The sequence below is a fragment of the Anopheles merus genome, chromosome 3R (genome assembly GCF_017562075.2).
Source record: "Anopheles merus strain MAF chromosome 3R, AmerM5.1, whole genome shotgun sequence".
NCBI lineage: Eukaryota > Metazoa > Arthropoda > Insecta > Diptera > Culicidae > Anopheles > Anopheles merus.
The window spans coordinates 18,866,159-18,890,515 of NC_054084.1; the positions used below are offsets into that span (position 1 = coordinate 18,866,159).

The following is a 24,357-nucleotide window of genomic DNA, read 5'->3' on the forward strand; positions in this document are numbered from 1 at the left end:
ATAGCATACATTTAGGCGCCGAACTAACCGAGAGGCCCATACGAGAGCACGATAGGTTAAAAATGGAAATCAATATTAAAATACGCTGTACATTAGTTTTCATGAGACTTCTGGATAATCCAGCTAAGTCACTAAAGTAGATTATTTATTAGATTATCACTAAATCGATAGTAGAGTGCGTCCTTGTGTAAAGCCGTTGAAGATGATTTTCTACCTTTTAAGTGGATCGTTGTTACAGCTTGGATCGTGAGCTCTGTGAAGTGCTGTGTAACTATTGGTAACACATTGGCACGCTTTCCTATACTTATCTCTACACTTATCGGAGCTATTATTGAAGGAAATATTATTTATAAGATAACGAACATCCTGGCTATATCAAGCATGCTGTTGAGTTTTTTTTATGACAGAGATTACATTTTTGACGGAGAAAGGGACGATGGGCTTTTATGCAATTCTTCCCTTATAATTCAACCTTGTACGTGTAAAGCAACATGATACTGTGGTGTGTTGTTGTAAAACTAGTAATTTTCGCCTGTGCGATGTGAACAATTTTTCCTCCGTTCACAAACAGCTCGTTCGCGCGTTTGTAAGTTTTATGATCGGTGGTAATTATGCTACTATTTATAACCGATTGCCATGTTTATCGACATTCTTCCTGACGGATTGCCCAATGTCCTGCCTAAGTCGTCTATCTTCAGCCTGCCGAACGAAGGTACCAAGAATCATCAACAACGCCTAACAGAGGCACCGCTCGGCGTTCTTCTCTCGCTCTCTTTCTATTCCACCATTTAACCCCTTTGCCGAACGATCTCGCGCGCGATCGTGTGGCAAGTAAAGTGCGCAAACGATGCTATGTTCTGCTTCTACCATTTTGACCGGTCATTCGAAGTTGATCTGCCGTGCGGATAGTATCGTGCCGTGTGTTTCGCTCCCGGTTAGCAGCCATTTTACGAGTTCAAACCGTAGCAGCAGCAGTAATTGTCGCTGTCGAATAAAAACGAAGAGCAGATAGTAAAGCAAAAAGGTATGCACATCCTCGACTTCTCCTCTCGAACCAAACGTTATCTATCGGTGTACATTCGTCGCTTATCTGAGAAACACCGTTTTTTCCCTTGTGACACAATTGGCATCACACAGCCAAGGCAGGTGGCAATTTTACCTTACCAGTCGTAGATGGCAAACAGTGTGTGAGGGTGTACCATCATCATCAGGTGATAGTTCCAACGAACGATCGTTTTGTTGCAATTGCAACCGTTTGTTTTATATCGAACAAAATAGTGTCACTTACCTTTCTGCGGGAGGGTACCAATTAGCACTACAGCAGTGCCCTGTTTTAAAGGTAAAGCCGAAACCATTATAAAATAAGTGTGGACAGTTTGTGTGTGTGAATGTGTGTGAAAGTGTGTGTGTGGAAGAAGAATAGCGTGAAAGCAACGCATACTGAAGGTGATTATTAGACGTCAACTACCAATTAAAGGTCGTTGACACGTAAGATCGATCTGCTGGTGGTGGAGCAAAAGGTGCTAGTGAATTTAAAAAGTATCATAAAAGAAGTTGCTCATGTTATAGTTGCACTAAAACTTTGAACATGATCTTTTTTCTGTTAAAGTATATCCAGAATAGTTAAAAGCAAAAGCTAACACATTCACGTACAAGCGTGTGTGAAATGGCTGCTGAAGAAAGTGTCAGGAATTGCATCAAATTAGGCGCAAAACACTCACACTCGAAAAGGATGCTCATCGGTTTAAAGGCGCCATTATTTTATTTTTCACCACGAACTTACTTACCTTTTTATACGATCGGTGTAGCATGTAGTTGTGCAGTGATACACACTCTAGGCAGAGCAGATTTTTGAAGCTGTCAAAGTGATAGAATGACTAAACGTTTTCTTTCCTTTTATTGATTGGTCTACCGATTTCGGTAACCGACGACTAACATCAATCATTGCGCCTTTCCTTCCTTCGCATTCCGCGTGAGGTTTAAATAGAAATTCTTTCTTAATATTAATCAATAGCAGACATAACTCATTTTCAAGAATAACGGCGCACATATCTTTGCCACCCGGGGGGATCTGTCCTACCAACAACAGAGCAAAGCAACAAAAAAAAAATCCAAACAAAACGTGTTTGAAAATTAAGAAACCAAAATAAATGAGCAAGCAGAGAGATGAGAGTGAACACCCTACTTGATGCTGACAATCACCTTCCCCCCCTTTGTGGGCAATCATTGTATACAACCCACTTGCGGACCGTCCACGCAAGCGCGCGCCATCGGCACTGTTCTGCGGATCACAGCAGTTCTCTGCGTTCAAGTGTCATTGGAAGTGATTTGCGGCTACGCCCGCACAGGATTCTCTTACACACTCAGGCACACACACACACACACACACACACTAGTTGGTGGTTTGTGTAACGAAGCTGACCGATTTATGAAATTATCGCTTCATTTGTTTCGGTGCGACCGACACCCGGCCGGGACTTAACACTTGACATCCTGCTGTACGCCGGCATGTTGTCGGAGGTGGCAAGGAGAAGGTCGGCACGGCGCAGAGGGGTTAAGCGCTAAGTGTGTTTATTAAAAGCGATTCAACAAATTAGTTAATAGGTCATTTGAGGCCCGCACGAAAGGGTTTCAATGTGGAATGTTTGGATTTATCTTAAACGTTTGCCTCGCCGTTGGCTGCAATGCGTAGCGGTTAAATATTTAAAAATTAAACCCTTTAATACTTGTTACTAGCTTGCTTTATTTTCGCCTTTAAATACAACACTGTAATACACAGTATCAAAGGATCGAAATTTTCCTTTCCGTCACGGAGGCGTGAGTTGTTATGAAAGCTATCATTCGAGAAAATAACAATTTGATAAACAACCAAGCGGATCTGTAGGGCCGTAAACAACGATCCGTTGAATTCTCTCAGCGCGTATCCATGGCAACATCTATTAACAAACCAATGCCCCGATGCACAGCATCCGCCACACACTAAGTTTGCCTATTATCGCCCTAAAATTAGCCGCACATTGAAAATGCACAAAGTTGATGCACCCACAATACGTGCTGATTCGTGCTGAATGCCGGCGGCGTTGAGAGAAGCAATTTTCATTCCCAAAACAACGCTCCAAAGTTAAACAGCGAGCCGAGTTAGGATAATAACGCACGCTCACAGCCGGTAAACGATCGTGTGCTCTAGAATGGTGTGGGGAGCTGATCGGGGGAAGCAAACAATTTCGCACAATTGCAGTTGCTGCAAAAGCACAGGTACTGCTCGGCCCCAAATAGATCATTGTTTGGCCTATTTGTCACGCACGACGATCCGATTCCGACGATCGTGTAGATGATTAGGCATTTTTGAAAGTGGGCGACATGTTCGATGAGTCTTCGATAGAGACGATGCTTCGAACGTGTCCATGCACTCCAAACACTCCCGCGAGGTCTTTGTACAACTCGAAAAGATAGACTACAGCCAATTACGAGACCATTTAGCTGTTGTGGAGTACATGCGACACACTTCGTACTCCTGTAAATTGGGGGGAGGAAGGTGGACATGTCTGATCCGGACGTTCGCGCGCGCATTTTTACAGCCTTGTGTGCATGCGGTAAAAATTAGCGACTTCTCCTCGCGCATACAAAACAATCATAATCGTGTGGACGCGGAGACAGAGCGGTGGAGTGGTACCGACCTTGTTGGTGGGTGGGTAGCGTTTAAATTATTGTTCGCCGGTGTGCCGAGGTAGGGTTGACAGCTTGGGGAGTGCTCGATCATCAACAACACCCCCGAGTAGGACGGAACGAAGAAGCATTTTGATGATCGTAGCGTCTAAGGTTCTTCCTCTGGGGGGCGCGTTGAATGATCTAACCCTATAAAAAATGAGTGCTGCCGTGCTGCTGGTACGGAAGATGCACGGGTTTCCCAATTTAAAACGTATTCCGCCCGCCGAATGGACGCTTCCGTTCTCGCTTCCAACGGATGCCATCTGTGCTGATGGCTGATTAAGCTCGCGGTTGTGTTGAAGATGCGTGAGCTGCTCCACCTCCCATTAGCCGAGGGGGGGAGGTTCATTGCGCTCGGGAAGCTCGCACTAATCCAGCGTGTAGGAAGCTGGATCTATCTCCCGATCTGTTCTCACTTTTCAGCGTAATAATCCTAGGCTGGCCGTTAGATCATGGTCTATTACTCTATGTGTTTGTGTGTGCGTTGGGTTGTGCGGCGTGATTCGTTAAGATGTTTTGACTTATTTTGAAGCCCGGCCAACGGCTTCAAACACGCAAAAGGGTCAAATAAAGGTAGCGTTCTTTCATGCTCGAATGAAGATACAGCAAAAGCAAAACAACGATTGCAATTTGTGATTCATCACGCAGGTGTGAGTGTTCTTTAGACGGATGCGAATGGTGGTGTGGTTTTTTTTTCTGTATCATTCGCTCCCCATTTTTCGTTCACACTCTGAGGTTTCGTGGTTTGTGGGTTAATAGTCGCCTGATGATTACTCATTGGAAAATTTTCGTTGCAATCGTTCGCTGGAACGGCGGTGACTTTTGATGGAGGAAATGATCAACATTTAATTGTTATACTGCTCTTGTAATATCCTTTTTTATGCATTAAAATAGCTGGGCATTAATTTGCTGATTATTTATCGGTTGTGAACAAAGCAGTATGTGCAGTATTGTGCATCATCATACCTTATAGTAATCACAACTGTTGTTTGTCCACTGCAACGAGAATCAACAGAGACTCAAGCATCTCAACGCGATGCTGCACAAGCTTTATTGCACCTAATAACGTCCAATTGCGCACATGTTGAATCAACGCAATTCTCCTTAGAAGAAAAAACCCACCCCCACCGCCTCCATCCACCATCATCACTCTAGGAATGTGGTTTCACATCCTATTGAATCATATCACGATCGCAAGAAACGACAATGATAATCACGATCCACCAACGGTCAAATTGATTGTTGCGATCGCAAAATGATTCCTTTATCCCCGATCGACACGTATCACTGGCTAATGGCTAGAAGCGGCTAGCTAGCAACCAACCGCCAAACTGCAATTTAATTGCAGAGTGGGCAAATAAATCCAAACAAAGTACCGCAGATTGTTGATAATTGTCACTGAGCATTTGTTTGCACGTGTGGCACACTGGAGACTGTGTCTTTAGGCAAGTGGATTTACGTTTTATTGGGCATGTCTTAACGAGCGACTGTTGTCTTTGCTGTTTGGTAAGCCGGTATTAAGGACGCGGCACTCCCAGGTCGAGTGAAGTCACCGATTCAGGGTCTAATTACGTCTAGTCTTATGCGTAATCTTTCTGGTTTTTAGTTCATCTTCCAGAAAGGACTGAAAGCTTGTGTCATTGTCGTTTCATTCCAGAAAGTTAAACCCAACCAGCTATAGTTGTAGTGCGTCATGTAAAGTTTCTTGGTCGGCGATAACACGCTTCTAATGCAAATTATCTTCACCGGTAACTGATACAGCATCATTCCCACATTCCACAAAGTAACCACAAGAAATTTGACTCCTCAGTGGTTTTCCCGCTCATCGTGAACCCTTCCAGTTACACAATTTGTGCGCAACTAGAACACAACAAACCAACCACAATTACTTTGTCATGTATTCCAGCTCGCGGTAGGCACGCGACTGTGGACAAACTGTGAAGGCCTGTTGCTAAAGCCACGTTCGTCACTTGACGCGCGATGAATCTTTCGTTTGCTTCGCGACTAAAACGCCCCGCTCTGGAGCGAAATGGAGGAAATAGAATTGTGCTACACATTTGGTTTTGTTTTCCGTTACTGTACCGATCCGGTCGATGGTGGGGGCCACCACGTGGTACACCACCTCTTCCCTCCTCCTCCCCCTGTTGGCTTATCGTTTGTTTGTTCCGTGGGCAAATACACACCTGTAGCGGCTTTTGTAAAGATGTTGTATGTAGTGCTGATGGTGCTGCTGCTGCTGTTTGTTTACTGATTTTAATTAATTACGTAGCCTAGCCCCAACCGGCACGAATGCAATAAACTACAAAATAGGATGCAATGAGGATCATTTAGCAAAACGGGGGCGAGGGCGAGCTCTGTACGGGAATTGAGTGCTCTCTTTGGAGAAGGCTTTTAACAAGCAACGCTTAAATAACAATTGACACGACGATGCACTGATTCAGCAAATCCCACCGCGTGGGAGCAATTTAAATGGCAAAGATAACGGCGACTACTTGCATGAGGCGCAAAACGCAACGGTGCTTGCGTGTGAGATAGCGATCTGTGGATGTGGAAGTAGCGCATACTTGTGCAAATATTTGTGTGCTGGTTTGATTGTATTTTAATTTTTAATCATTTCATCAAGGACGCGTCTCTAAAATGTTCCAATGTTCCACAATTCTGCATTTTTTCGTAATGATTCAATCGAAACAATCATAATTGGTGGGATAAAAAATTATGAGTTTTTCTTCTTTTAAACATACTCAGTTCTTAGTGATTCGGATTGAATGCAACACCCTTTGGGGTTTATTACCGAGAATATTTGCCTCGATTGTTGTATTCATGAGTACACTGTAGCATTTTTTAATTGACTCTCTTCACATCTAAAACCGATGCGCTTCTCAGAGCTCCACACCCGCAAAAGGTAAATCGCCGTGACCAAGTATTTAATTCATCTCCGTGCTGCATCTTGGTTGCATGACACGATGCAATTTGCACCCGGAATGACATTCAAATTCACAGTCATTCAGTCGCGGGTGAGTGTACAAGTGGCTGTTCTTGCTGCTGCTGTTGCTGCTGCTGCTACAATTAGCCTACCATTTATCAAATCACGCTCAGCTGATGGTAAGTGAGGCTGGGCCTATGGCCACAAACGCCGCGCGCAAATGTTTCCGGATTGGATCGGCTTACAGATACGCTCAGGCACACTATCGTCGTGCAATTAAATAATCGCCACCGTAGCTGTGCATCGGTGACATTGCAACGTTTGCCACCTTTATTTCCCATTCGCCCTTTTCGGTACAAAATTGTGTTAGAAGCACTCGGCCAACGATTGGCGACAATTGACGCGCTTTATTGAAACATTAATCATTGCACGATAAACATCAGTGCAAGACCTTCGTTACGGCTCTCGTCTGTGATAGGGGCCGGTTTGGCTGTGCATCAATCATGGTTAAAGTGGTGGCCTCGTACATGCTTTTTGGTGTTGTTAGGCCCTTTTTTCTGCTGTCCCACCAATAGATTTGTTATCTTAAATTGTACATGTGTTGTTACTCGCTGGGAAAGATGGACAGTGAATTAGGCTTCTTATTTGAGGCATCAATTCTAATGGCAAAAACTAGGATAAATAGATAACTAGAAACATCGATTGCTAACCGTCACCTCCAGTACATATTTGTATCGATGTATCACCTTCATTATGCGCTTTAGTAAAAGTAACTACTAAGGTAAGTGTATCTGCATCTCCGTTTGAGGGATGCAATTGCGACACTTTCCAACTTGGTAATCGTGTGATTGCTCCTCCCGATACGTGTGCATCGTCAATTATCATTCCAAATGCATCTCACTGACCTAGTCAAGCTGGCAGTGGGTGGCAATGACCACCAACCATCGGCCCCCTTGCTTCAAGGATACGGCATTGGTTTGCTTTCATGGTATCTTTGCTATTGCCTTTCCTGCAACAAGTGCATCCAAACTGTACCTTGAGCGTCTTGCACGCTGTTTAAGTGACAGTGTAAAATGCTAATGAAGGTAAGGAGGTTGACATCCGTTGGTGGAGCTTACATTGCATGTAAACCATGCGTTTGGACTGAAGGTAAAATTGTTCATTTACAATGTATTGAAGGATGTGGCAAGAATATTGAACCAATTTTCTGATTTAGATTTGTATCTAGTTACTTATACGATTAAAACCATGTTTCTAGTTAGATTTATCATGAACATATTTATCGTTATGTAATGTGTAATGATCTTAAGCAATACATACGGCCTTTTCTGACCGTTCTTCCCGATAAAAAAGTATAATGATAATGATTTGAATAAATAAACTGATTAAAACAATTGTATTACGTTTTCAAAAGTTTTTTTGAAATTATACTATCATTAGGTAATATTTTTGTAATAAACAGCCTAGACTATTTTCCAAAATATGCTTTACAAAATGGGGTTGAATCGTAAAAAAATAAGCCATTCATAACATTTATTATTAATAAACCAATCAATCATTCATAGAATCATACCCTAACTTGTAGCAAATTATTCTCTTTGAAACACGTTACTTTTCACTTTATAGCATGTTGTGTTACGCGTTACCGACGTTACTCTTGCTAGCGATTTTGTACGCGTTATCCGTGTGTACAATATTGCGTGCCACTTGCAACTAACGTATGTAATCTCCACATGTTAAGGTCCATTTAGAGATCGCATCAAAAAGAATATTATTTTTCGATGTTTTAAAATATTTGTTCAGCTAACGGTACGATAGCTGCTGTTAACATTGTGCGTAATGCTCGTGCACATAGTAGAGGATTACAATATTCTTTATTTTGCTAAACAGTACGCCATATTACTACACCAATGAAATATGGTAACAAAATCAAATTTTCACATACAGTCTAACTCGGTCTCTAAATGTATCTTTATACCCTGTATACTAATTCCCAATCACCAGGTTAGCGGTCGGTAAATTGAAAAGTCTTTCACCCCGTTACGCAACCCATCTGCGATAGTTTTGAGTATAGAGTTTTATTCTGTTATTGAAATAAATAAATCATTGAAACATATTTTCTAAGTCTGTAAGTATTTTTCTTTGTCCGTGGTTTTAATGCAATTTAACCCATCGTAGGAAAAAAAGTTTATTTTAAATTAATAACCTTGAGCTGTCATAAATATTGTCCTGTCAAGGGATAAATGTCCTACTTTGTTGATATTGTTTACTCGGTACATCGTTGGTTTACTTTTTATCTCATCGTGGTCTGAATTAAAAGAAACCCGTAATATAATTATAAGAATGCAATGAGCATCCGGGAATGGCACAACCGTAGAAAAAAAACACAGTGAAACGGCAGGAAACAATGAACTCGCGATGATGTCATTTTTTATTACTTCTGCGTTAGTTGTAGGATTAATCTGTAACGACGTTGCTGCTGCGGTGTAATATGCAAATCCAGCTTACGATCGACGTTTACCTCGTGCTCTGGTACAATTAAATGTGTCCTCCGTCGTGGACCCGTGTCGTATGCGTTTTGCACAGCCGGTTGTTCAATTCACTATGTGCATGTGTGTATATGAAGGTGTGCACGATCTAAAGCACAATGTTGATCTCATCGGTAATCGACTTTTGACAGTAAACAAAATATGCATGTTATGAACAAACAAATAATAATTAAAATGAGATTTTTATGCAATTCTTTTTTTAAATACATAAACCACCAATATAACGAATACCGAATATAAAATCAGAAAGTATTAAATAAACACATTCAACTAAAAGATACTCTACAACCAAAACAACAGAACACCCTGTAAATTTGCTTGACGATGCAACTGTATGCAGTTATTTGCATTCACGTCACGAATACACACGCTATCCGAAATCGCAAAAAAAAACCGCCAAAACATTCTAACGCATCTTGTCAAAACAAATGTGATGCATCGTTTGTTTGTACGCGTCGCTGTTTGTGTCCCTCATGGGTATCAATCAACCAAAGCCGGCGATTGTTGTGCTTTAAATAATAAGCCGTGCCTGCTTGCTCACTTCTTTTTGTCTGGTGCGAAAGGTTTTGTGAGTGTGTTTGTGTGATGATCTGATGTAATTGATGTTTTAGCAACTAAATGAAAATAAAATAAAAACAAAGAGACAATTGTTTAACGAATCGTTTGCATGTCATGGTCGAAGACGAAGGATAGTTTTGTACGATACGGTAGCATATATTGATAAGGCTTGTGAGTAGTACAACAATTTCGGCTTGTCATACGCATGTGCTTTCGAAATGTTTCTTATGCGACGGTGTTGTCGGATTTATGATCATACATTCACACACAGTAACGCAGTCGATGTGTAGGAGGCATCATATTTTATTGGTGTGCGTGGCTTCTTGCGATAGAGCGCCAATATTTCTCTTTGTTATGATGATTATATCTCGCTGTATGCGTGTATTTGCTCCGACAAGTGATTTTTCTCCTCTTCTGGAACCTCTCTCTCCCTGGAAAAAGAATCTATCAGAGAGAAAAGAGAGATAATTTTTCAGAAAACGGAAGGAAACATCCTAAACCATTCTAGAGGCCATCCATCACGTTCTGGATTAGACTATTTCCATCCGTGCATTCTTATGGCGTTAGCCTTGAATAAGATCAGCGTTCAGAAGGATGATGTCAAAGTTGTGCAGCAGAAATGCTACATTTATTGATATAAATTCTTGTGCGTTGGTTTAACAACTCCAAATATTGCATTGGGTCAGTTTAAATAATTGGTAAAATATTGAATTAAATCAGATTGGAAAAACAAATTGATGGAATTGATGACCAACTCAATCTTTAGATTTGCACTCCAATCATTCTTGTAGCATACCGTCAACTTGCTGGTTGAGTCGATCTCCAACTCCAACGATGGTTCGTTGAAAATTAAACAGCCTGCTCAATGCAAGGAATCGTCGATATGGAGATTTTTTTTTCTATGATTTTTTTTTTAGTGTTTATGTGTGATCAGAGTGCCTTTTAAATCGTATTGTTATATATGTGGTTTATGTGTATTTTGAGATTTATGATCGCTTGCCCATATAATACAAAACTTATCGCAGTTTCTCTCTGGTCAGGTCCGGTGTGCTTTGAGTAGAATTTCAACAATATGCCCTTAATTTTACTCACGCGTACACACACACCTGAAACAGTGAAAAAGACCGCGAAAACATTCTAATGTCAGACCAGACATCTCCGCGTGTTGTTTGTTTTTCACTAATGTTCCTGTGAAGAGGTTGTTTAAGAAGTTGGTTAATTGATGTTTTACGAAACCTTTATAAAAAAGGCAAAGAGTTGGTACATTTTGAAAAGCTTGTACCTAGCATGAGCGATGGCGAAGCGACTCCAGAGGTGTGCTCTCGGTGTCTTTCCTGTGCAGCGGGAATGTTCTGGCACTCATACATACACGCATATTACCCATTGCTGTCTGTAGTCGGCAACGGTACTGCACCCATGGCGCGGCGCTACAGGGTACAGCCGGATATATAGGGGCTACAGGGAAATATGTTTTACCATGATAAGTGTGCACGAACACTTATTCGGAGGCTGTTCCACCATTCGCTTTATTTCGTTGTTGTGTTTTCGCTGTCTGCGTGTAGTCGGTGCATGGAAGAGCGAAGGGTTTATTCTCTTCAGAAGACTGCCACTCTCTCTTCAATTCAACCAGAGAGAAAAGAGAGATAATGAATCAGAAAAATTTGGGGAAAGAACTCAAGCCTTTCATGTTCCTTCTTCCATAATGTTATGCATTCGACTGTCTCCTGCCATGCGTTCTGATCGCGTTAGAATTGACTAGGATCAGCTTCCAGATGGAATTATGATTAGAATTCCGAACGTACCGATGCTCAGAAAAAAAGATCACGATCGGTAAGGCAGGGAGTATTAGAACCGATATGCACCCTGAACTGTGGCAGTGCATCGTCTTTCTGATACTCCCATGTCTCACACGTTTGTAGGAGTAGGTTAACTTCTACTTAAGCTATAGCTTTTGGTTAAATTTTCTTGAAAAATCAACTAATGCAGAATCAAATGGATGATCTACAACTCTTCAGATTGACGATTCTCAAAAGTGATATTTCACAACGCTCTTGAATGAAGTTGAAAGTGGGCATAGGATCAATTCTTCAGTGGTTCTGCAAGAAACTAAGTTGTTGAGTTGTTTGAGGTCTGTGTTTCGATACATTAAATAAAGTTGATTTGATGGGAAAAACAAATAGATGGAATTAGAAACTGATGATACCCATTAGATTCGCCATCAAATCGCTATTGTGACAGATCGCTTGCATATTGGTTACACCAATTTCCAACTCCAACTATAGTAGGTTGACAATTATATAGTAACCTGGTTTGTGTTTTACGATCGCGCACTAATACTATTGCAAATATGATGTGAATATGAAAGGTTATCATCCAGACAGGTTCATCTTAAAAATGTTCTCGATTGGTGTGAGTTCAATTGGGTTTGCCTAGGCATCGGATCCGAGCCTGTTCTAAATTTAGAAACTCTACTCCTCTCTAAACTTCTATCTCTTGGAAAAGATTTTTTGAAGGAGAGGAAAACAAATCGATAAAACTAAGGGATGGCTTTACCCGGAACTCGCCACCACGTAGCTCTTTTGGCAGACCGCAAACTTGCGCGTTAAGCCACTCTCCAACTCCAAACCAGGCGCGTTAATTGTTAATACAGTGAATACTTTATGCAGCAATGCACCCGAAATTAATTTGCCAGGAGATATGTTTTGAATCACATATGGTATGGTATTGGCGTGTATCACACAGGTTAACTGAAAATTATAATTCGTAGGAATTGCTCAAGATTGGAGAAAATATTACGATTGGTGAAGTGTGCCATAGTAAGATTCTATCCACCAACCTGCAGTGCACCAGATGCCTCTTCTGTCCGACTACGACATTCCTCACACGAACAACAGACCTGCGAACATCCATCTTAAGACGTGTGTCGCATTGTTTTGTTTAACTTTTCCATGGATTTTTTACGAGTTCCGATTGTGGCATTGAAGTTGCAAGTTAAGGTAAACGTAAAACAAGAATTCGTCCCTAGAATACACTTTATTTCAATAAATCCAGCATTACTTTATTCTTGTAACAAGATCGTGCCGATAGTTTGGATCATGCTGGAGACAGCACAGCAGGCCGTATGTGTTACGTTGTTTCGCAACAGTTTGTACGGGGTGGAGATCGTGTAGAAAGGAGTCGAATCGAGTGCCACTATTTCGAACAACTATGGCGCTGGGTGTGTTTGGTTATTGCCTTTCAATAAATTACTGAAACGGATCTAACCAACTGTTGATTCCTTTTCTTCTTAGTGTGTTTAGCTTGTAGGAAAAGCGTTACCCGTGTATGAAATGCTGCATGCAACCTCAAACGGCGTTACGCAATTTACACAAAACTGTGCTTTTTTCGTTCTCTGTACACGGATCTTTCTTCTCCCGTCCATCCTTCTTAAGCGGTTCATTATTTTGAACATATAGCAGATTCAAAATAGATTCAATTCCGAGGAAGAAAATCGTAGGAATATTAAAACGTACTATCTTATCGATTTGGCCTGCTGAAAGTATTCAGGTTCTGAAAGACAAATAACGCATCTTTCGAGGAGTTTGATATTATTTTATAGCAAGCTAATTCTAATTTTCTGCTTACTGGTACTTCTTTCATACACGTTTCGCAAGTGTATTATATCTGCTTGCTTTCATCACAACATATGGAATCGTCCTTGGTCTGCTCATGATCATATGACCTCGTGGATTATTGTTTGCCATCTATAATCGAAGAGAATGTGTTTCGCTCGTGCACGACTCGACCACTGCATTGTTATTCTAAAGGGCCAGCGAACGGCTCTGTCCTTGATTGTGACGTATAATTTCTGCCTCTAAAATTAGAAAAAGAAGGAAATACGATTGAAAAAAATCTATGAAAACATCCTACAACATACTGTAATGTTATGGAAAGTAACCCACCTGCTTGACTCGAATTCCATTCGTCTTAACGCAAAGAATAGGCAACGGGCGATACAAAAAGAACACCATACTCAGCAGGCGTTATATCTGCTCTTGAACTGTTATCGTCGATATTGTCCTTTTCATGGTAGAATGACACCTCCTGGGTGAAAAATCCAGTTTACTGAGCAACATGTTTCGGGTGCCGATGTCCATGCCATAATAGTAAAAACTCGGTCATGTGGTCTGAACTGAAACCGGTCGCAAATAAATGAAACGAATATCAAAAGTTATAAACAAACACCGGTAACATACCAGGAATGCAACGAGCAGCAAAACCGTTTCGCAATTCCACCACAAACGCGCCCTGGTTTCTGCAACGGTGCGTTGTCCGATGTTGTTCCCTTTCGCTTAGGCCCACGGATGTGGGTTAGTGAATGCACAAGTTCAAGGTTGATGCCATTCGGTGTTTCGGTTCGGTGGTGTTTTTTTTTTTCTGCTCCGTTCTGATTTCTCGTCATCACTTGGGAACACATCGAAGCGCAAGGGAGGGGATGAACTCGTGGAGATTTCCATCTCCATTTTGTGCGCCTTTCGCTTCTGCGTTAGTGATGCGGCTAATCTGTAACGGCGTGAATGCAGCGATGGGATATGCAAATTACGGCGACACTTACTTTGTGTGCTGCTGCAATCAATTGCGGGAGCCGGACCGGGTGTGTCTTCTTCCGGCGGCTTCTAAATGGACACTGTGCATTTTGCGTGTGCTAAGGTGTGCCGTAGGACTCCACACTGTGTAGCAATCAAAACAGAGCGACACACTGGTTCTAAGAACTGAACTTAAATGAGTTTGTGCTTTTCCTGTTTGGTTCTAATTATTGTTCTGCTTAGCATCGTGTATTGGAATGGCAGGGCAATTTCGTTAAAATACTGTATGGCGGCACGGTACATTTGGGGCTTGAACCCATGACGGGCATGTTGTTAAGTCGTTCGAGTTGACGACTGTACCGTACCACGAGACTGGCAAATTATACGCTACACACACAGAAAACAGTGGCGATGGAAGCTGTGTGAGTGTATCATTTCACGTTAGTGCGGTGTTTAGCCAGGCATTGGCGATACGAGCCTGTTCTAATTTTAGAAACTCGAATTTCGGAGAACGCAGCTTTCCATTTGCCATCGATCTGCACACGATCATTTCGAAGCCTGATGATGATAATGATAATGCAGTCTTACCCCTATTTGCCCTGATGATGCCCTTTGTGTGATGGTAGTTGCATATCTTCGAAAAATTTTTTTTGGAGAACAGGAAAACAAATCGATGGAATTGGGGGATGGCTAAACCCGGAAATTGCCTCCAGACAGCTGTTGTGGAAGATCGTAAACATGCAGGTTGAGCCGTTCTCCAACTCCAAAGCAGGAGCGTTATCTGTGGTACAGGTAGTTTTTGATATAGTGCATCTATGTGCATCCGAAATGCACATCTCGAGAGACATGTTTGGATTTACATACGGTTTGATGTTGGCGTGTGTTACGCAGGTTAACTGGAAAACAAATTTCGTAACTATCAGCTCAAGATAAGAGAAAATATTACGAACGATGAGGTGTGCCTTAATGAGATTCTATCCACCAACCTGCAGGGAGGCAGATGCATCATCTATCCGATTAAGACATTCCTCACACGAACGACGGACCTGTGAACTTGCGTCTTAAACCGTGTTTCGCTTTGTTTTGTTTAATTTTTCTATCAGAATCAACGCAGTCCGACACGATGGGATACAGCCTAGGAACGGAGGAGCTTTCCAGCAAGTCGAGCGGACTGTGGCGTGCGCTGCTGGCCGAATTTGTAGGTACGTGTGTGACCTGTCCCCGGAAATAGCTCCTGCAAAATCGCCTGCAGACAGCGCAATGATCGTGTGCCCTTTCATTACAGGCATTTTCATACTGAATTTCTTCGCTTGCGCCGCCTGTACGCATGCGAATGGAGATAAAACGCTGATCTCGCTGGCATTCGGGCTGAGCGTGTTCATGGTGGTGATGGTAAGTAGCGCCAATATTGCTGTTTATGTTTATTTGCTCGGTCTGGAATGGTCCGGTTGGATGGATTGTGTGGAATGTTGTACATGATGTACATCACTCACCTCATAAAGACCGACTTGATCGATCGCATCAGAACAGTTCTCTCCTGAGTGTTGTCAATCAAAATTCGATACCAACCCACAAACTTGATAACGCCGTAACGCTGAATTTCGAACCAAATGTATTAGCCTTAACAGCTCACAGTCGCCTTCTTACTCCACACATTCCTCCAACGAGAAGAATAATTTACATTTTCCCAACCCTCTCTCCAACACACCCCACCCAACGTGCAGTCGATCGGACACATCAGCGGTGGTCACATCAATCCCGCCGTGACGGCTGGAATGTTGGCAGCGGGCAAGGTTAGCCTGATCCGTGCGCTGATGTACGTGGCGGCCCAGTGTGCCGGTGCCGTTGCGGCCACCACCGCCCTCGATGTGCTGATTCCGAAAAGCTTCCAGAACGGGCTCGGCAACACCGGACTGAAGGAGGGCGTCACCGATATGCAGGGGCTCGGGTTCGAGTTCTTCCTCGGCTTCGTGCTGGTGCTGTGCGTGTTTGGTGTCTGTGACGAGAACAAACCGGACTCGCGCTTTGTGGCACCGCTAGCCATCGGGCTAACGGTTACGCTCGGCCATCTGGGCGTGGTGGAGTACACTGGGTCAAGCATGAACCCGGCCCGTTCCTTCGGCACCGCATTCGTCACGGACAGCTGGGCCCATCACTGGGTAAGTCTGGCTGGGAATCGGTTGGGAGATGATAAATGGGTTAAATATTGTGACCGTTCTTGATGTCAAACTTGATGTCAAACACACAGATCTACTGGGCTGGACCGATCCTGGGCGGTGTTACAGCGGCTCTGCTCTACTGTCAACTGTTCAAGGCACCGACCGCCAGCGATGCTTCCGAGCGCTACCGTACCAGCGCGGACGATAAGGAGGTAATGTTGAACCTTATGAAACATGCCGCACTGGAGGAATCGGTTATTACTACGTGAAATCCAGTACGGAAAACCCCGAACCGATCATCATCTCACAATCACGATCTCATCTCATCCGCACCGCAACTTCACATCCGCTTTTTAATGTGTTTTATCCCCTTTACAGGAGATTTATTTGTTATGTTTTATTGTGTTATCATTGTTATCGTTTTTTATGAATTAAAGCAACCATTTACACGGTTGGTTTCGTCTGTCATTTATAGCTGGCTTGACTGTGCTTTCATCACCACTCACATCCACTTCACACCATCGTTCTCCACGCTCAGTCGAGCATGGCGATGATCACGATCATCATCATCACTCCCCCGTCGAGTTAGCTTATGGTTGTCTTAATGTTTCACTCTCGTTTTTCCCTGTTCCGTTTTGTTCTAGATGCGTCGACTGGACGGCAAGCATGATATGGCGTAAATGATCGTCCCCTCGCATCCCGAGGAGGGCTGAATTGAACCCCTTTACTCTGTGTGTCCCGTCGAATGTTGTGGTACCGTTGTGGTGTGTTATGTTTTCTGTGTTGCCGTTTTACTAATTGTGACCTCATCCCCTTGTCCACGTGGAGTTTAGTTTTCCTCTTTTTCTCAGTCCGAGCAACGGGTGAACGAGAAGACGTGTCCGGTTTATATGTAAGCTGGGTTGCAGGTGTCGCTTGAAAACACAAATCATCTTCATCTGTAGCTGGGTCGCTTGGTATATCGTGAGATATGCGACGAAGGTGTATCCAGATGCATTAACTATAATAAACTTATAGAATTATTGATAGTTAGTAAACTGAAGCTGTTGCAGTGTTGTGGCTTTATTGGTTTACATCCGAAAGTATTTACTAGGAGGTCCACCCATTCTGCGTTTCCGGAGAAGGTAGCGTAAGGTCGTAGACGTTTTCCTTTTTGCATCATCCACCGTTTTTCCCATGTTCCCTGGGAAACCGGTGGGGAATTCTCCACCGGATGAAAACCACTGGTCTACATCAACGCTTCTTCTTTGCTCAGTACGGTACTGCTTGCGGTGTCGTAATGGCATCCTGCAGTCAAGATCAAGATGGTCTGAATTAACGATGATCTTGAAAAGCCGTTGGACATAAGATTCTACAGGGTGGGGCCCAAAATAGACTCTGCTGAATTCCACCTTTCCAGATCATCGTTCTTGTCCCAGACATACTACCTGTTGATCATCCAGTCATTGCATAATCTGGTGCAGCGATCCTGGGATGCTGTTGTCCGTTTTCGTCTAGCGGGTTAATCCGCTTGTCCAGACGATATCTTCCCACGAAAAAGGCTGAGAAGAGAAGACGGGCTTCGTTGTCTTCGAGAAGGTTCTTGGTGCGATTTAGATGCAGTGATGGAATGCTCAATATTTCGAGGGATCGCATAGAAGAGGACTCGCTTGATGGCTTTCCTGGTTCCGACATCCAGGCCAGCTTCCACGCGCTAGGAAACACCCACAAATAGGTAGTCTCTTTTTGGAGATACCGCCTCCATTGAGTTCACTTAATCCTGTGTTACGTTTTGTCCATTGCTCCTTCACCGAATAAGAATGCTCTGTACTGAATGTTCGATGAAACATGTGGCAAATGTAATAGAAATCATAATATTTACAATTTCATTGAAGTAAACATTTCAACTAACCTTAGGCAATGGTCCAACCTTGGCATCGTAACAGAGGTTTCAATACTCTTAACTTAATTTGTTATGTTAACACTTGAAATACATATTTTACACATTAAACCTTTTTAAATTATTTTATCCATCACCAGAGTGTTCTATCCTCACTGAAAACAGGTCGCTACTGTTGAAATTCAGTGATTTTTCGATAGTTTTATTTACCCGTGTATCGTGCAAGCAGTGTCAATCGTACCCCGTTTCACACTACACAGCTGCTTGACATTTCAAATGTAAACAAAACATTGAAATCGTATACCAGTGGAAGGCGGTTGATGCTGATAATTTTGTTTATTTAACGCCTGCTGGTGCTTCTGTTGAGTATGTTGTGTGTTTTGTTGCATTTTCAAATAAATATTGTATTGCTTGCTCTTGGCGGTACGCGTTATGATCAGCACTGGAAGCAGAAAGTGTCCTAGGTAGCTTGTAAAGTAGCCAGCAACAGAGGATCGTGCAGTAAATACTGAAGCCATGCGAGATATCCTGCAGTGTATGTATATTTTAATATTTATATCTAAAACGTTAAAGCAGTTACTACACTTTGACGCGAAGCCCATTTTTAGAAGCCTGCTCGTACGCAGCTGTGGATCTGGTATAGCGCTGGAATGGAGCGAAGAACATGGTGGAGCAAAACGCTCAGATTACACATCATGAAGTGGCACATGCGATTGGTCCCCAACTGAGACGAAAGACTTCAATGACTTCGGAATGGTTGGTCTATATACATTCTACGCATGCTTGCCGCGCATGAACACAATATGATGACGGTAAACTTCTATGCAAAGTTAGACGGCGAACTTATATGTCTAAGCCGGGAACCCATAGACAGTAAAGCGAATGCTTTTCATATTAAGTGCCACTTTTAACAATCCTACTATGGTTCTGGTTCGGAGTGGTTCTAGGGTAGATCAGCAGAATGCCTTGTTGTAGAGTTGCGTACAAGCAGTGTTGTATGCAAGAGAGAGAACAAACATAGAATGAGGGGAAGTGTGAGAACGTTGACTAAAAGAGAGGGAATTGTGGGAGAGAACATTGGTCACTGTTGGAAGTTATATAAAGAGAACGTTGGTGAGAATAGGAGATGGTGAATAAACGGTGACGAGGAAACATCAACGATACCGTGTTTATCATTTAAAAGAGGAGGATTCTACAATTGGCGCAGCCGGTAAACGAAGCACAGAAAAGAGGAAATTTGAAACGAGAAAGGTGAGTCAAGAAATTTGAGTACAAGAAGAAAAAAAAATGGTTCAATTAATCATGATAATTATTATAAAATAATTGTGAAATGTGCGAGTGATAAACATGATTATGGTAGCAAAGTGTGGTGAAACCGGTTATAATCCCGAACGAACAATGTGAAGTCTGTTATAAAACGTAAAAACGAATAAACGTGTGGTAGTAGTTAGCAAGCGAAACAGCCCAACTAACAAGAGAATAATAAAAGAGTGAGAATTTAAAAGCTAAAAAAAAAAAAATAATAAAAATAATAATAATAAAAAAAAAATTAAAGATAAACGAAGATGTGACAGGTTAAAACAAAAAGAGTCCGGATATACCGTAGCAAAAGTGGCTGAGACCGGTGTGGTACCGTAGCGCCCAGGAAAGAGTCCGGATATCCGTAGCAGAATTGTGAGACCGGTTCATTCCGTAGCACGTATTTGAGTCCGGCTATTCCATAGCATAAAAGAGTCTGGAAAATCCGTAGCATAGCGAGGAGGAGTCCGGTAGAACACCGCAGCACCAAGGGGTCCGGATATACCGTAGCAAAAGTGGCTGAGACCGGTGTGATACCGTAGCGCCCAAGAAAGAGTCCGGATATCCGTAGCAAAATTGTGAGACCGGTACATCCCGTAGCACGTATTTGAGTCCGGTTATTCCATAGCATAAAGAGTCTGGAAAATCCGTAGCATAGCGAGACCGGTAGGATACCGCAGCGCAAAGAAAATTTGATAAAGCGAAAAGTAACCGAAACCAGTGCGGAACCGTAACATAAAAAAAGGTATATAAAGCAAATGAAATTAAGGAAATTAGAAAAGATAAATAATGTGCGACATCAAAGTGTACAGAGTGGAATGAAATGAAAATGTTGCAAAAGAAAGGACAAATTCGAATAATGTAAATGGTCAAACAGAGCGTGTGGTCAAATTGTATTGCTAGAAGTTGGTTAAAATAGTCTGTGCCTGAATAAACAAGTGGCAATCTAGACAACTGAGGCACGACAAATTTTTTAGAAGACAAAAGAAAAAAAATGAAAAGACATGTGTGGTCCGACGTGCATTCGCGGTGAGAGTAGGTAAATTTTAAGTTCTTTGGAACAGTAAGACAGCAGCTATTGTGTGACGGATTCGACCGATGGGACAGCGTGTGTGTGTGATATAATAAACAAGTGACCATCTGGACAACTGAGGCACGACAGATTTTTTAGAAGACAAAAGAAAAAATATGAAAAGACATGTGTGGTCCGACGTGCATTCGCGGTGAGAGTAGGTAAATTTTAAGTTCTTTGGAACAGTAAGACAGCAGCTATTGTGTGACGGATTCGAACGAGGGGACAGCGTGTGTGTGTGTGATATAATAAACAAGTGACCATCTGGACAACTGAGGCACGACAGATTTTTTAGAAGACAAAAGAAAAAATATGAAAAGACATGTGTGGTCCGACGTGCATTCGCGGTGAGAGTAGGTAAATTTTAAGTTCTTTGGAACAGTAAGACAGCAGCTATTGTGTGACGGATTCGAACGAGGGGACAGCGTGTGTGTGTGATATAATAAACAAGTGACCATCTGGACAACTGAGGCACGACAGATTTTTTTTAGAAGACAAAAGAAAAAAAATGAAAAGACATGTGTGGTCCGACGTGCATTCGCGGTGAGAGTAGGTAAATTTTAAGTTCTTTGGAACAGTAAGACAGCAGCTATTGTGTGACGGATTCGAACGAGGGGACAGCGTGTGTGTGTGTGTGATATAATAAACAAGTGACCATCTGGACAACTGAGGCACGACAGATTTTTTAGAAGACAAAAGAAAAAATATGAAAAGACATGTGTGGTCCGACGTGCATTCGCGGTGAGAGTAGGTAAATTTTAAGTTCTTTGGAACAGTAAGACAGCAGCTATTGTGTGACGGATTCGAACGATGGGACAGTGTGTGAGTGTGTGTGTGTGTGTGTGTGTGTGTGTGTGTGTGTGTGTGTGTGTGTGTGTGTGTGTGTGTGTGTGAATGTGAGTCATAATAAACAAGTGACAATCAGTGACAATAGAACCAACGAATTTAGCGACGGTTGAGAACCCAAGGCGAATTGAGCCCAAGGCGGGGCAGTAGATTAATATTTTGTTGTTTACTTATTTTCTTTACTACATGTAGCAATTATTAGTAAATGAAATTTGAGTAAATATTATTCCACATAGGTTTTAAATTACATACAAGTGTGAGTGTAGGTGCATTTCATATTGATCAAGTTATTATGAAAGAGATAGAGCGAAGTTTATTGCGGAATATTATTGCTGGTTCAGTAGTGTATTTAGAGTATGGGAAATAATAACAGCAATAAATGTCATAAAATTAAAAAAAAAGGAAAATAAACAATTAATACAAATACTAATATTTATAATTAAAAAAAAAAATTAATTACAGATGGATACTGAACATTGGCCTTTGCAGCCATTCAATGATATTGCGGATGCATCGGATCTACGTCGCGAGTGGGAAGAATGGCATAGAGCATTTGAACTGATTGTCACACTGAAGAAAATCGAAACACAAAGCGAGAAATTAGCATACATGCTGGCACGTGGAGGTCGGGGCTTGCAGCGGATATATTTCAACTTAGCAGCGGTGCCAGGAGAACAACATCCAAGGGCAGTTTCGATACCGTTTAAACAATTACCAGTACCGGAATACGACAATGCCATCAAACGACTGAACCACTTCTTTCTCGGGAAAAGAAATGAAAGGATAGAGTTAGAAGTGTTTCGGTCACTTAAGCAAGAGAATGAAGAGTCCGTTAATCAATATGTTCTGCGTCTTCGGGCACAAGCTTCTCGATGTGACTTTCAGGACCGAGTAACAAAAGAAATATTACATCAAATAACAATAGGAGCAAAGGACGAAAGAGTTCGGGACAAAGGCTTAGAAGACATAATGGAATTAGATGAGCTTATTAATTATGCAATTAACAGGGAAGTATTAATAAGCCAGAAAATGAAAATTAAAGACAAAGAAATTGAACCGTCAATTGCATACGTCAAACAACAACCAATGATAACAAAAAGAAAATGGCAAGATACTAGCTGCCACCGTTGTGGGTCATGGCGACATAACGGAAATTCTAATGAGTGTTATGCTAGAAAAGCTCGTTGTAATGCTTGCGGGCGCATAGGACATTTCGGTAGATGTTGCAAAACGGAAGGAGAAAATGTAACAAAGAATAGGTTTCAATGGAAAAAACCGAAAACAGAATCATCAGGACATATGCAGCGAAATCAAAGACGAAACTCAGATGCGGTAGACAACCTTAATGAGGTAATATAATAATAATGAGGGCTCGTAGAATCCTTGTAGATTTGACAATTAAAATAATTAATATTATTATAGCGATTAACGACATCACGGCTTTGGGAGAACGGTATGGTCACATGTACATTGGATCATGTTCCTGTTGAATTTTTAATAGATTCAGGTGCGTCTGTGAATACCGTTACGGAGGAAGTATGGAAAACATTACAAGAATTCAAAGCAGATATTCACGATATCACGTACGACTGTAACAAGAATATAACTGCGTATGCGAGCAAACAACCCATAAAAATAATTCTTAAATTTAAATCATTAGTAACAGTTAACGAAAATAAGCCAACGGTATATGCGGAATTCTTTGTAGTGCAGAATAGCAACAAATCATTGTTAGGCAAAACTACTGCCGAGCAGTTAAAAGTGTTAAAAGTAGGTTTAGAGGTACAGAATTTAGAAGAAAAAATACAACCTTTTCCAAAATTTCCAAATATTCAGATCAGATTATCCATTAATAAGGCAATACCCCCAAAAAAAATATCGTATATTAGAGTTCCAATTGCGTTAGAAAAAAAAGTAGACCGTAAAATTCAAAACATGCTTGATTCTGACATAATTGAACCAGTCTTAGGCCCTCCGGAATGGATATCCCCAATGGTAGTAGTACCAAAGGGAAAAGATGATATAAGAATTTGTATCAATATGAAATATCCAAACCAAGCTATCCAACGCGAACATTTTCCGTTACCAGTCATTGAAACATTGTTAAACAAGTTACGTGGATGCAAAATATTTTCTAAACTCGATATTACTTCGGCATATCACCACATTGAACTTCACCCAGACTCAAGAGTAGTTACCACTTTCATGACTAGCAAAGGGCTTATGCGTTTCAAGAGATTAATGTTTGGAATTAATTGTGCACCAGAAATATTCCAAAGAATTATGACTCAAATGTTAATAGGAATAGATGGAGTGGTAATTTACATTGACGATATAGTTGTAGCAGGTGAAAATAAAACAGAACATGATAAACGCTTAAGGCAAGTGTTAGGAGTCTTAAAACAAAATAACGCAACCTTGAATAAGGAGAAATGTGTAATTAGTGTTGACAGTTTAGAAATACTTGGGTACAAGATATGTTCGTCAGGAATTGCACCCGCTGAAGATAAAGTAGAAGCCATTAAGAATTTTAGAAAACCAGCAACAAGGGAGGAAGCTAGAAGTTTCTTAGGTTTGGTAAACTTTGTAGGGCAATTTATCCATCATCTATCGAGTAGGTCAGAACCTCTACGTAAGTTTATTAGAGGAGAAGTAGAGACATTTGGCAAAGAGCAGGAAACAGCTTTTGATGACCTGCGTACAGAGTTGTCCAACAATGTTCGTGAATTGGGGTTCTATAAGCCCGAGGATGAGACAGAATTATATGTTGACGCATCTCCATCGGGATTAGGAGCTGTT

At 41.7% G+C, this 24,357-nt stretch overlaps 1 protein-coding gene across 5 annotated transcripts in view; it reads left to right on the forward strand.

Annotated features, from left to right (window-relative positions):
• LOC121597677 (aquaporin AQPcic) overlaps nt 1–17,504 on the forward strand; it is an 82,065-nt gene extending 64,561 nt beyond the window's left edge. Inside the window, exons 1-6 of one of the 5 annotated variants that reach the window (XM_041923636.1) lie at nt 1,346–1,446; nt 15,407–15,505; nt 15,589–15,695; nt 16,028–16,462; nt 16,552–16,674; nt 17,107–17,504. In XM_041923636.1, coding sequence (XP_041779570.1) covers nt 1,389–1,446; nt 15,407–15,505; nt 15,589–15,695; nt 16,028–16,462; nt 16,552–16,674; nt 17,107–17,142 — 858 coding nt within the window. In that variant the 5' untranslated portion in view covers nt 1,346–1,388 and the 3' untranslated portion in view covers nt 17,143–17,504. The other 4 variants (XM_041923638.1, XM_041923639.1, XM_041923635.1 and 1 more) reach the window with 4 other exon arrangements.
• Nucleotides 17,505–24,357: the final 6,853 nt, after the last annotated feature.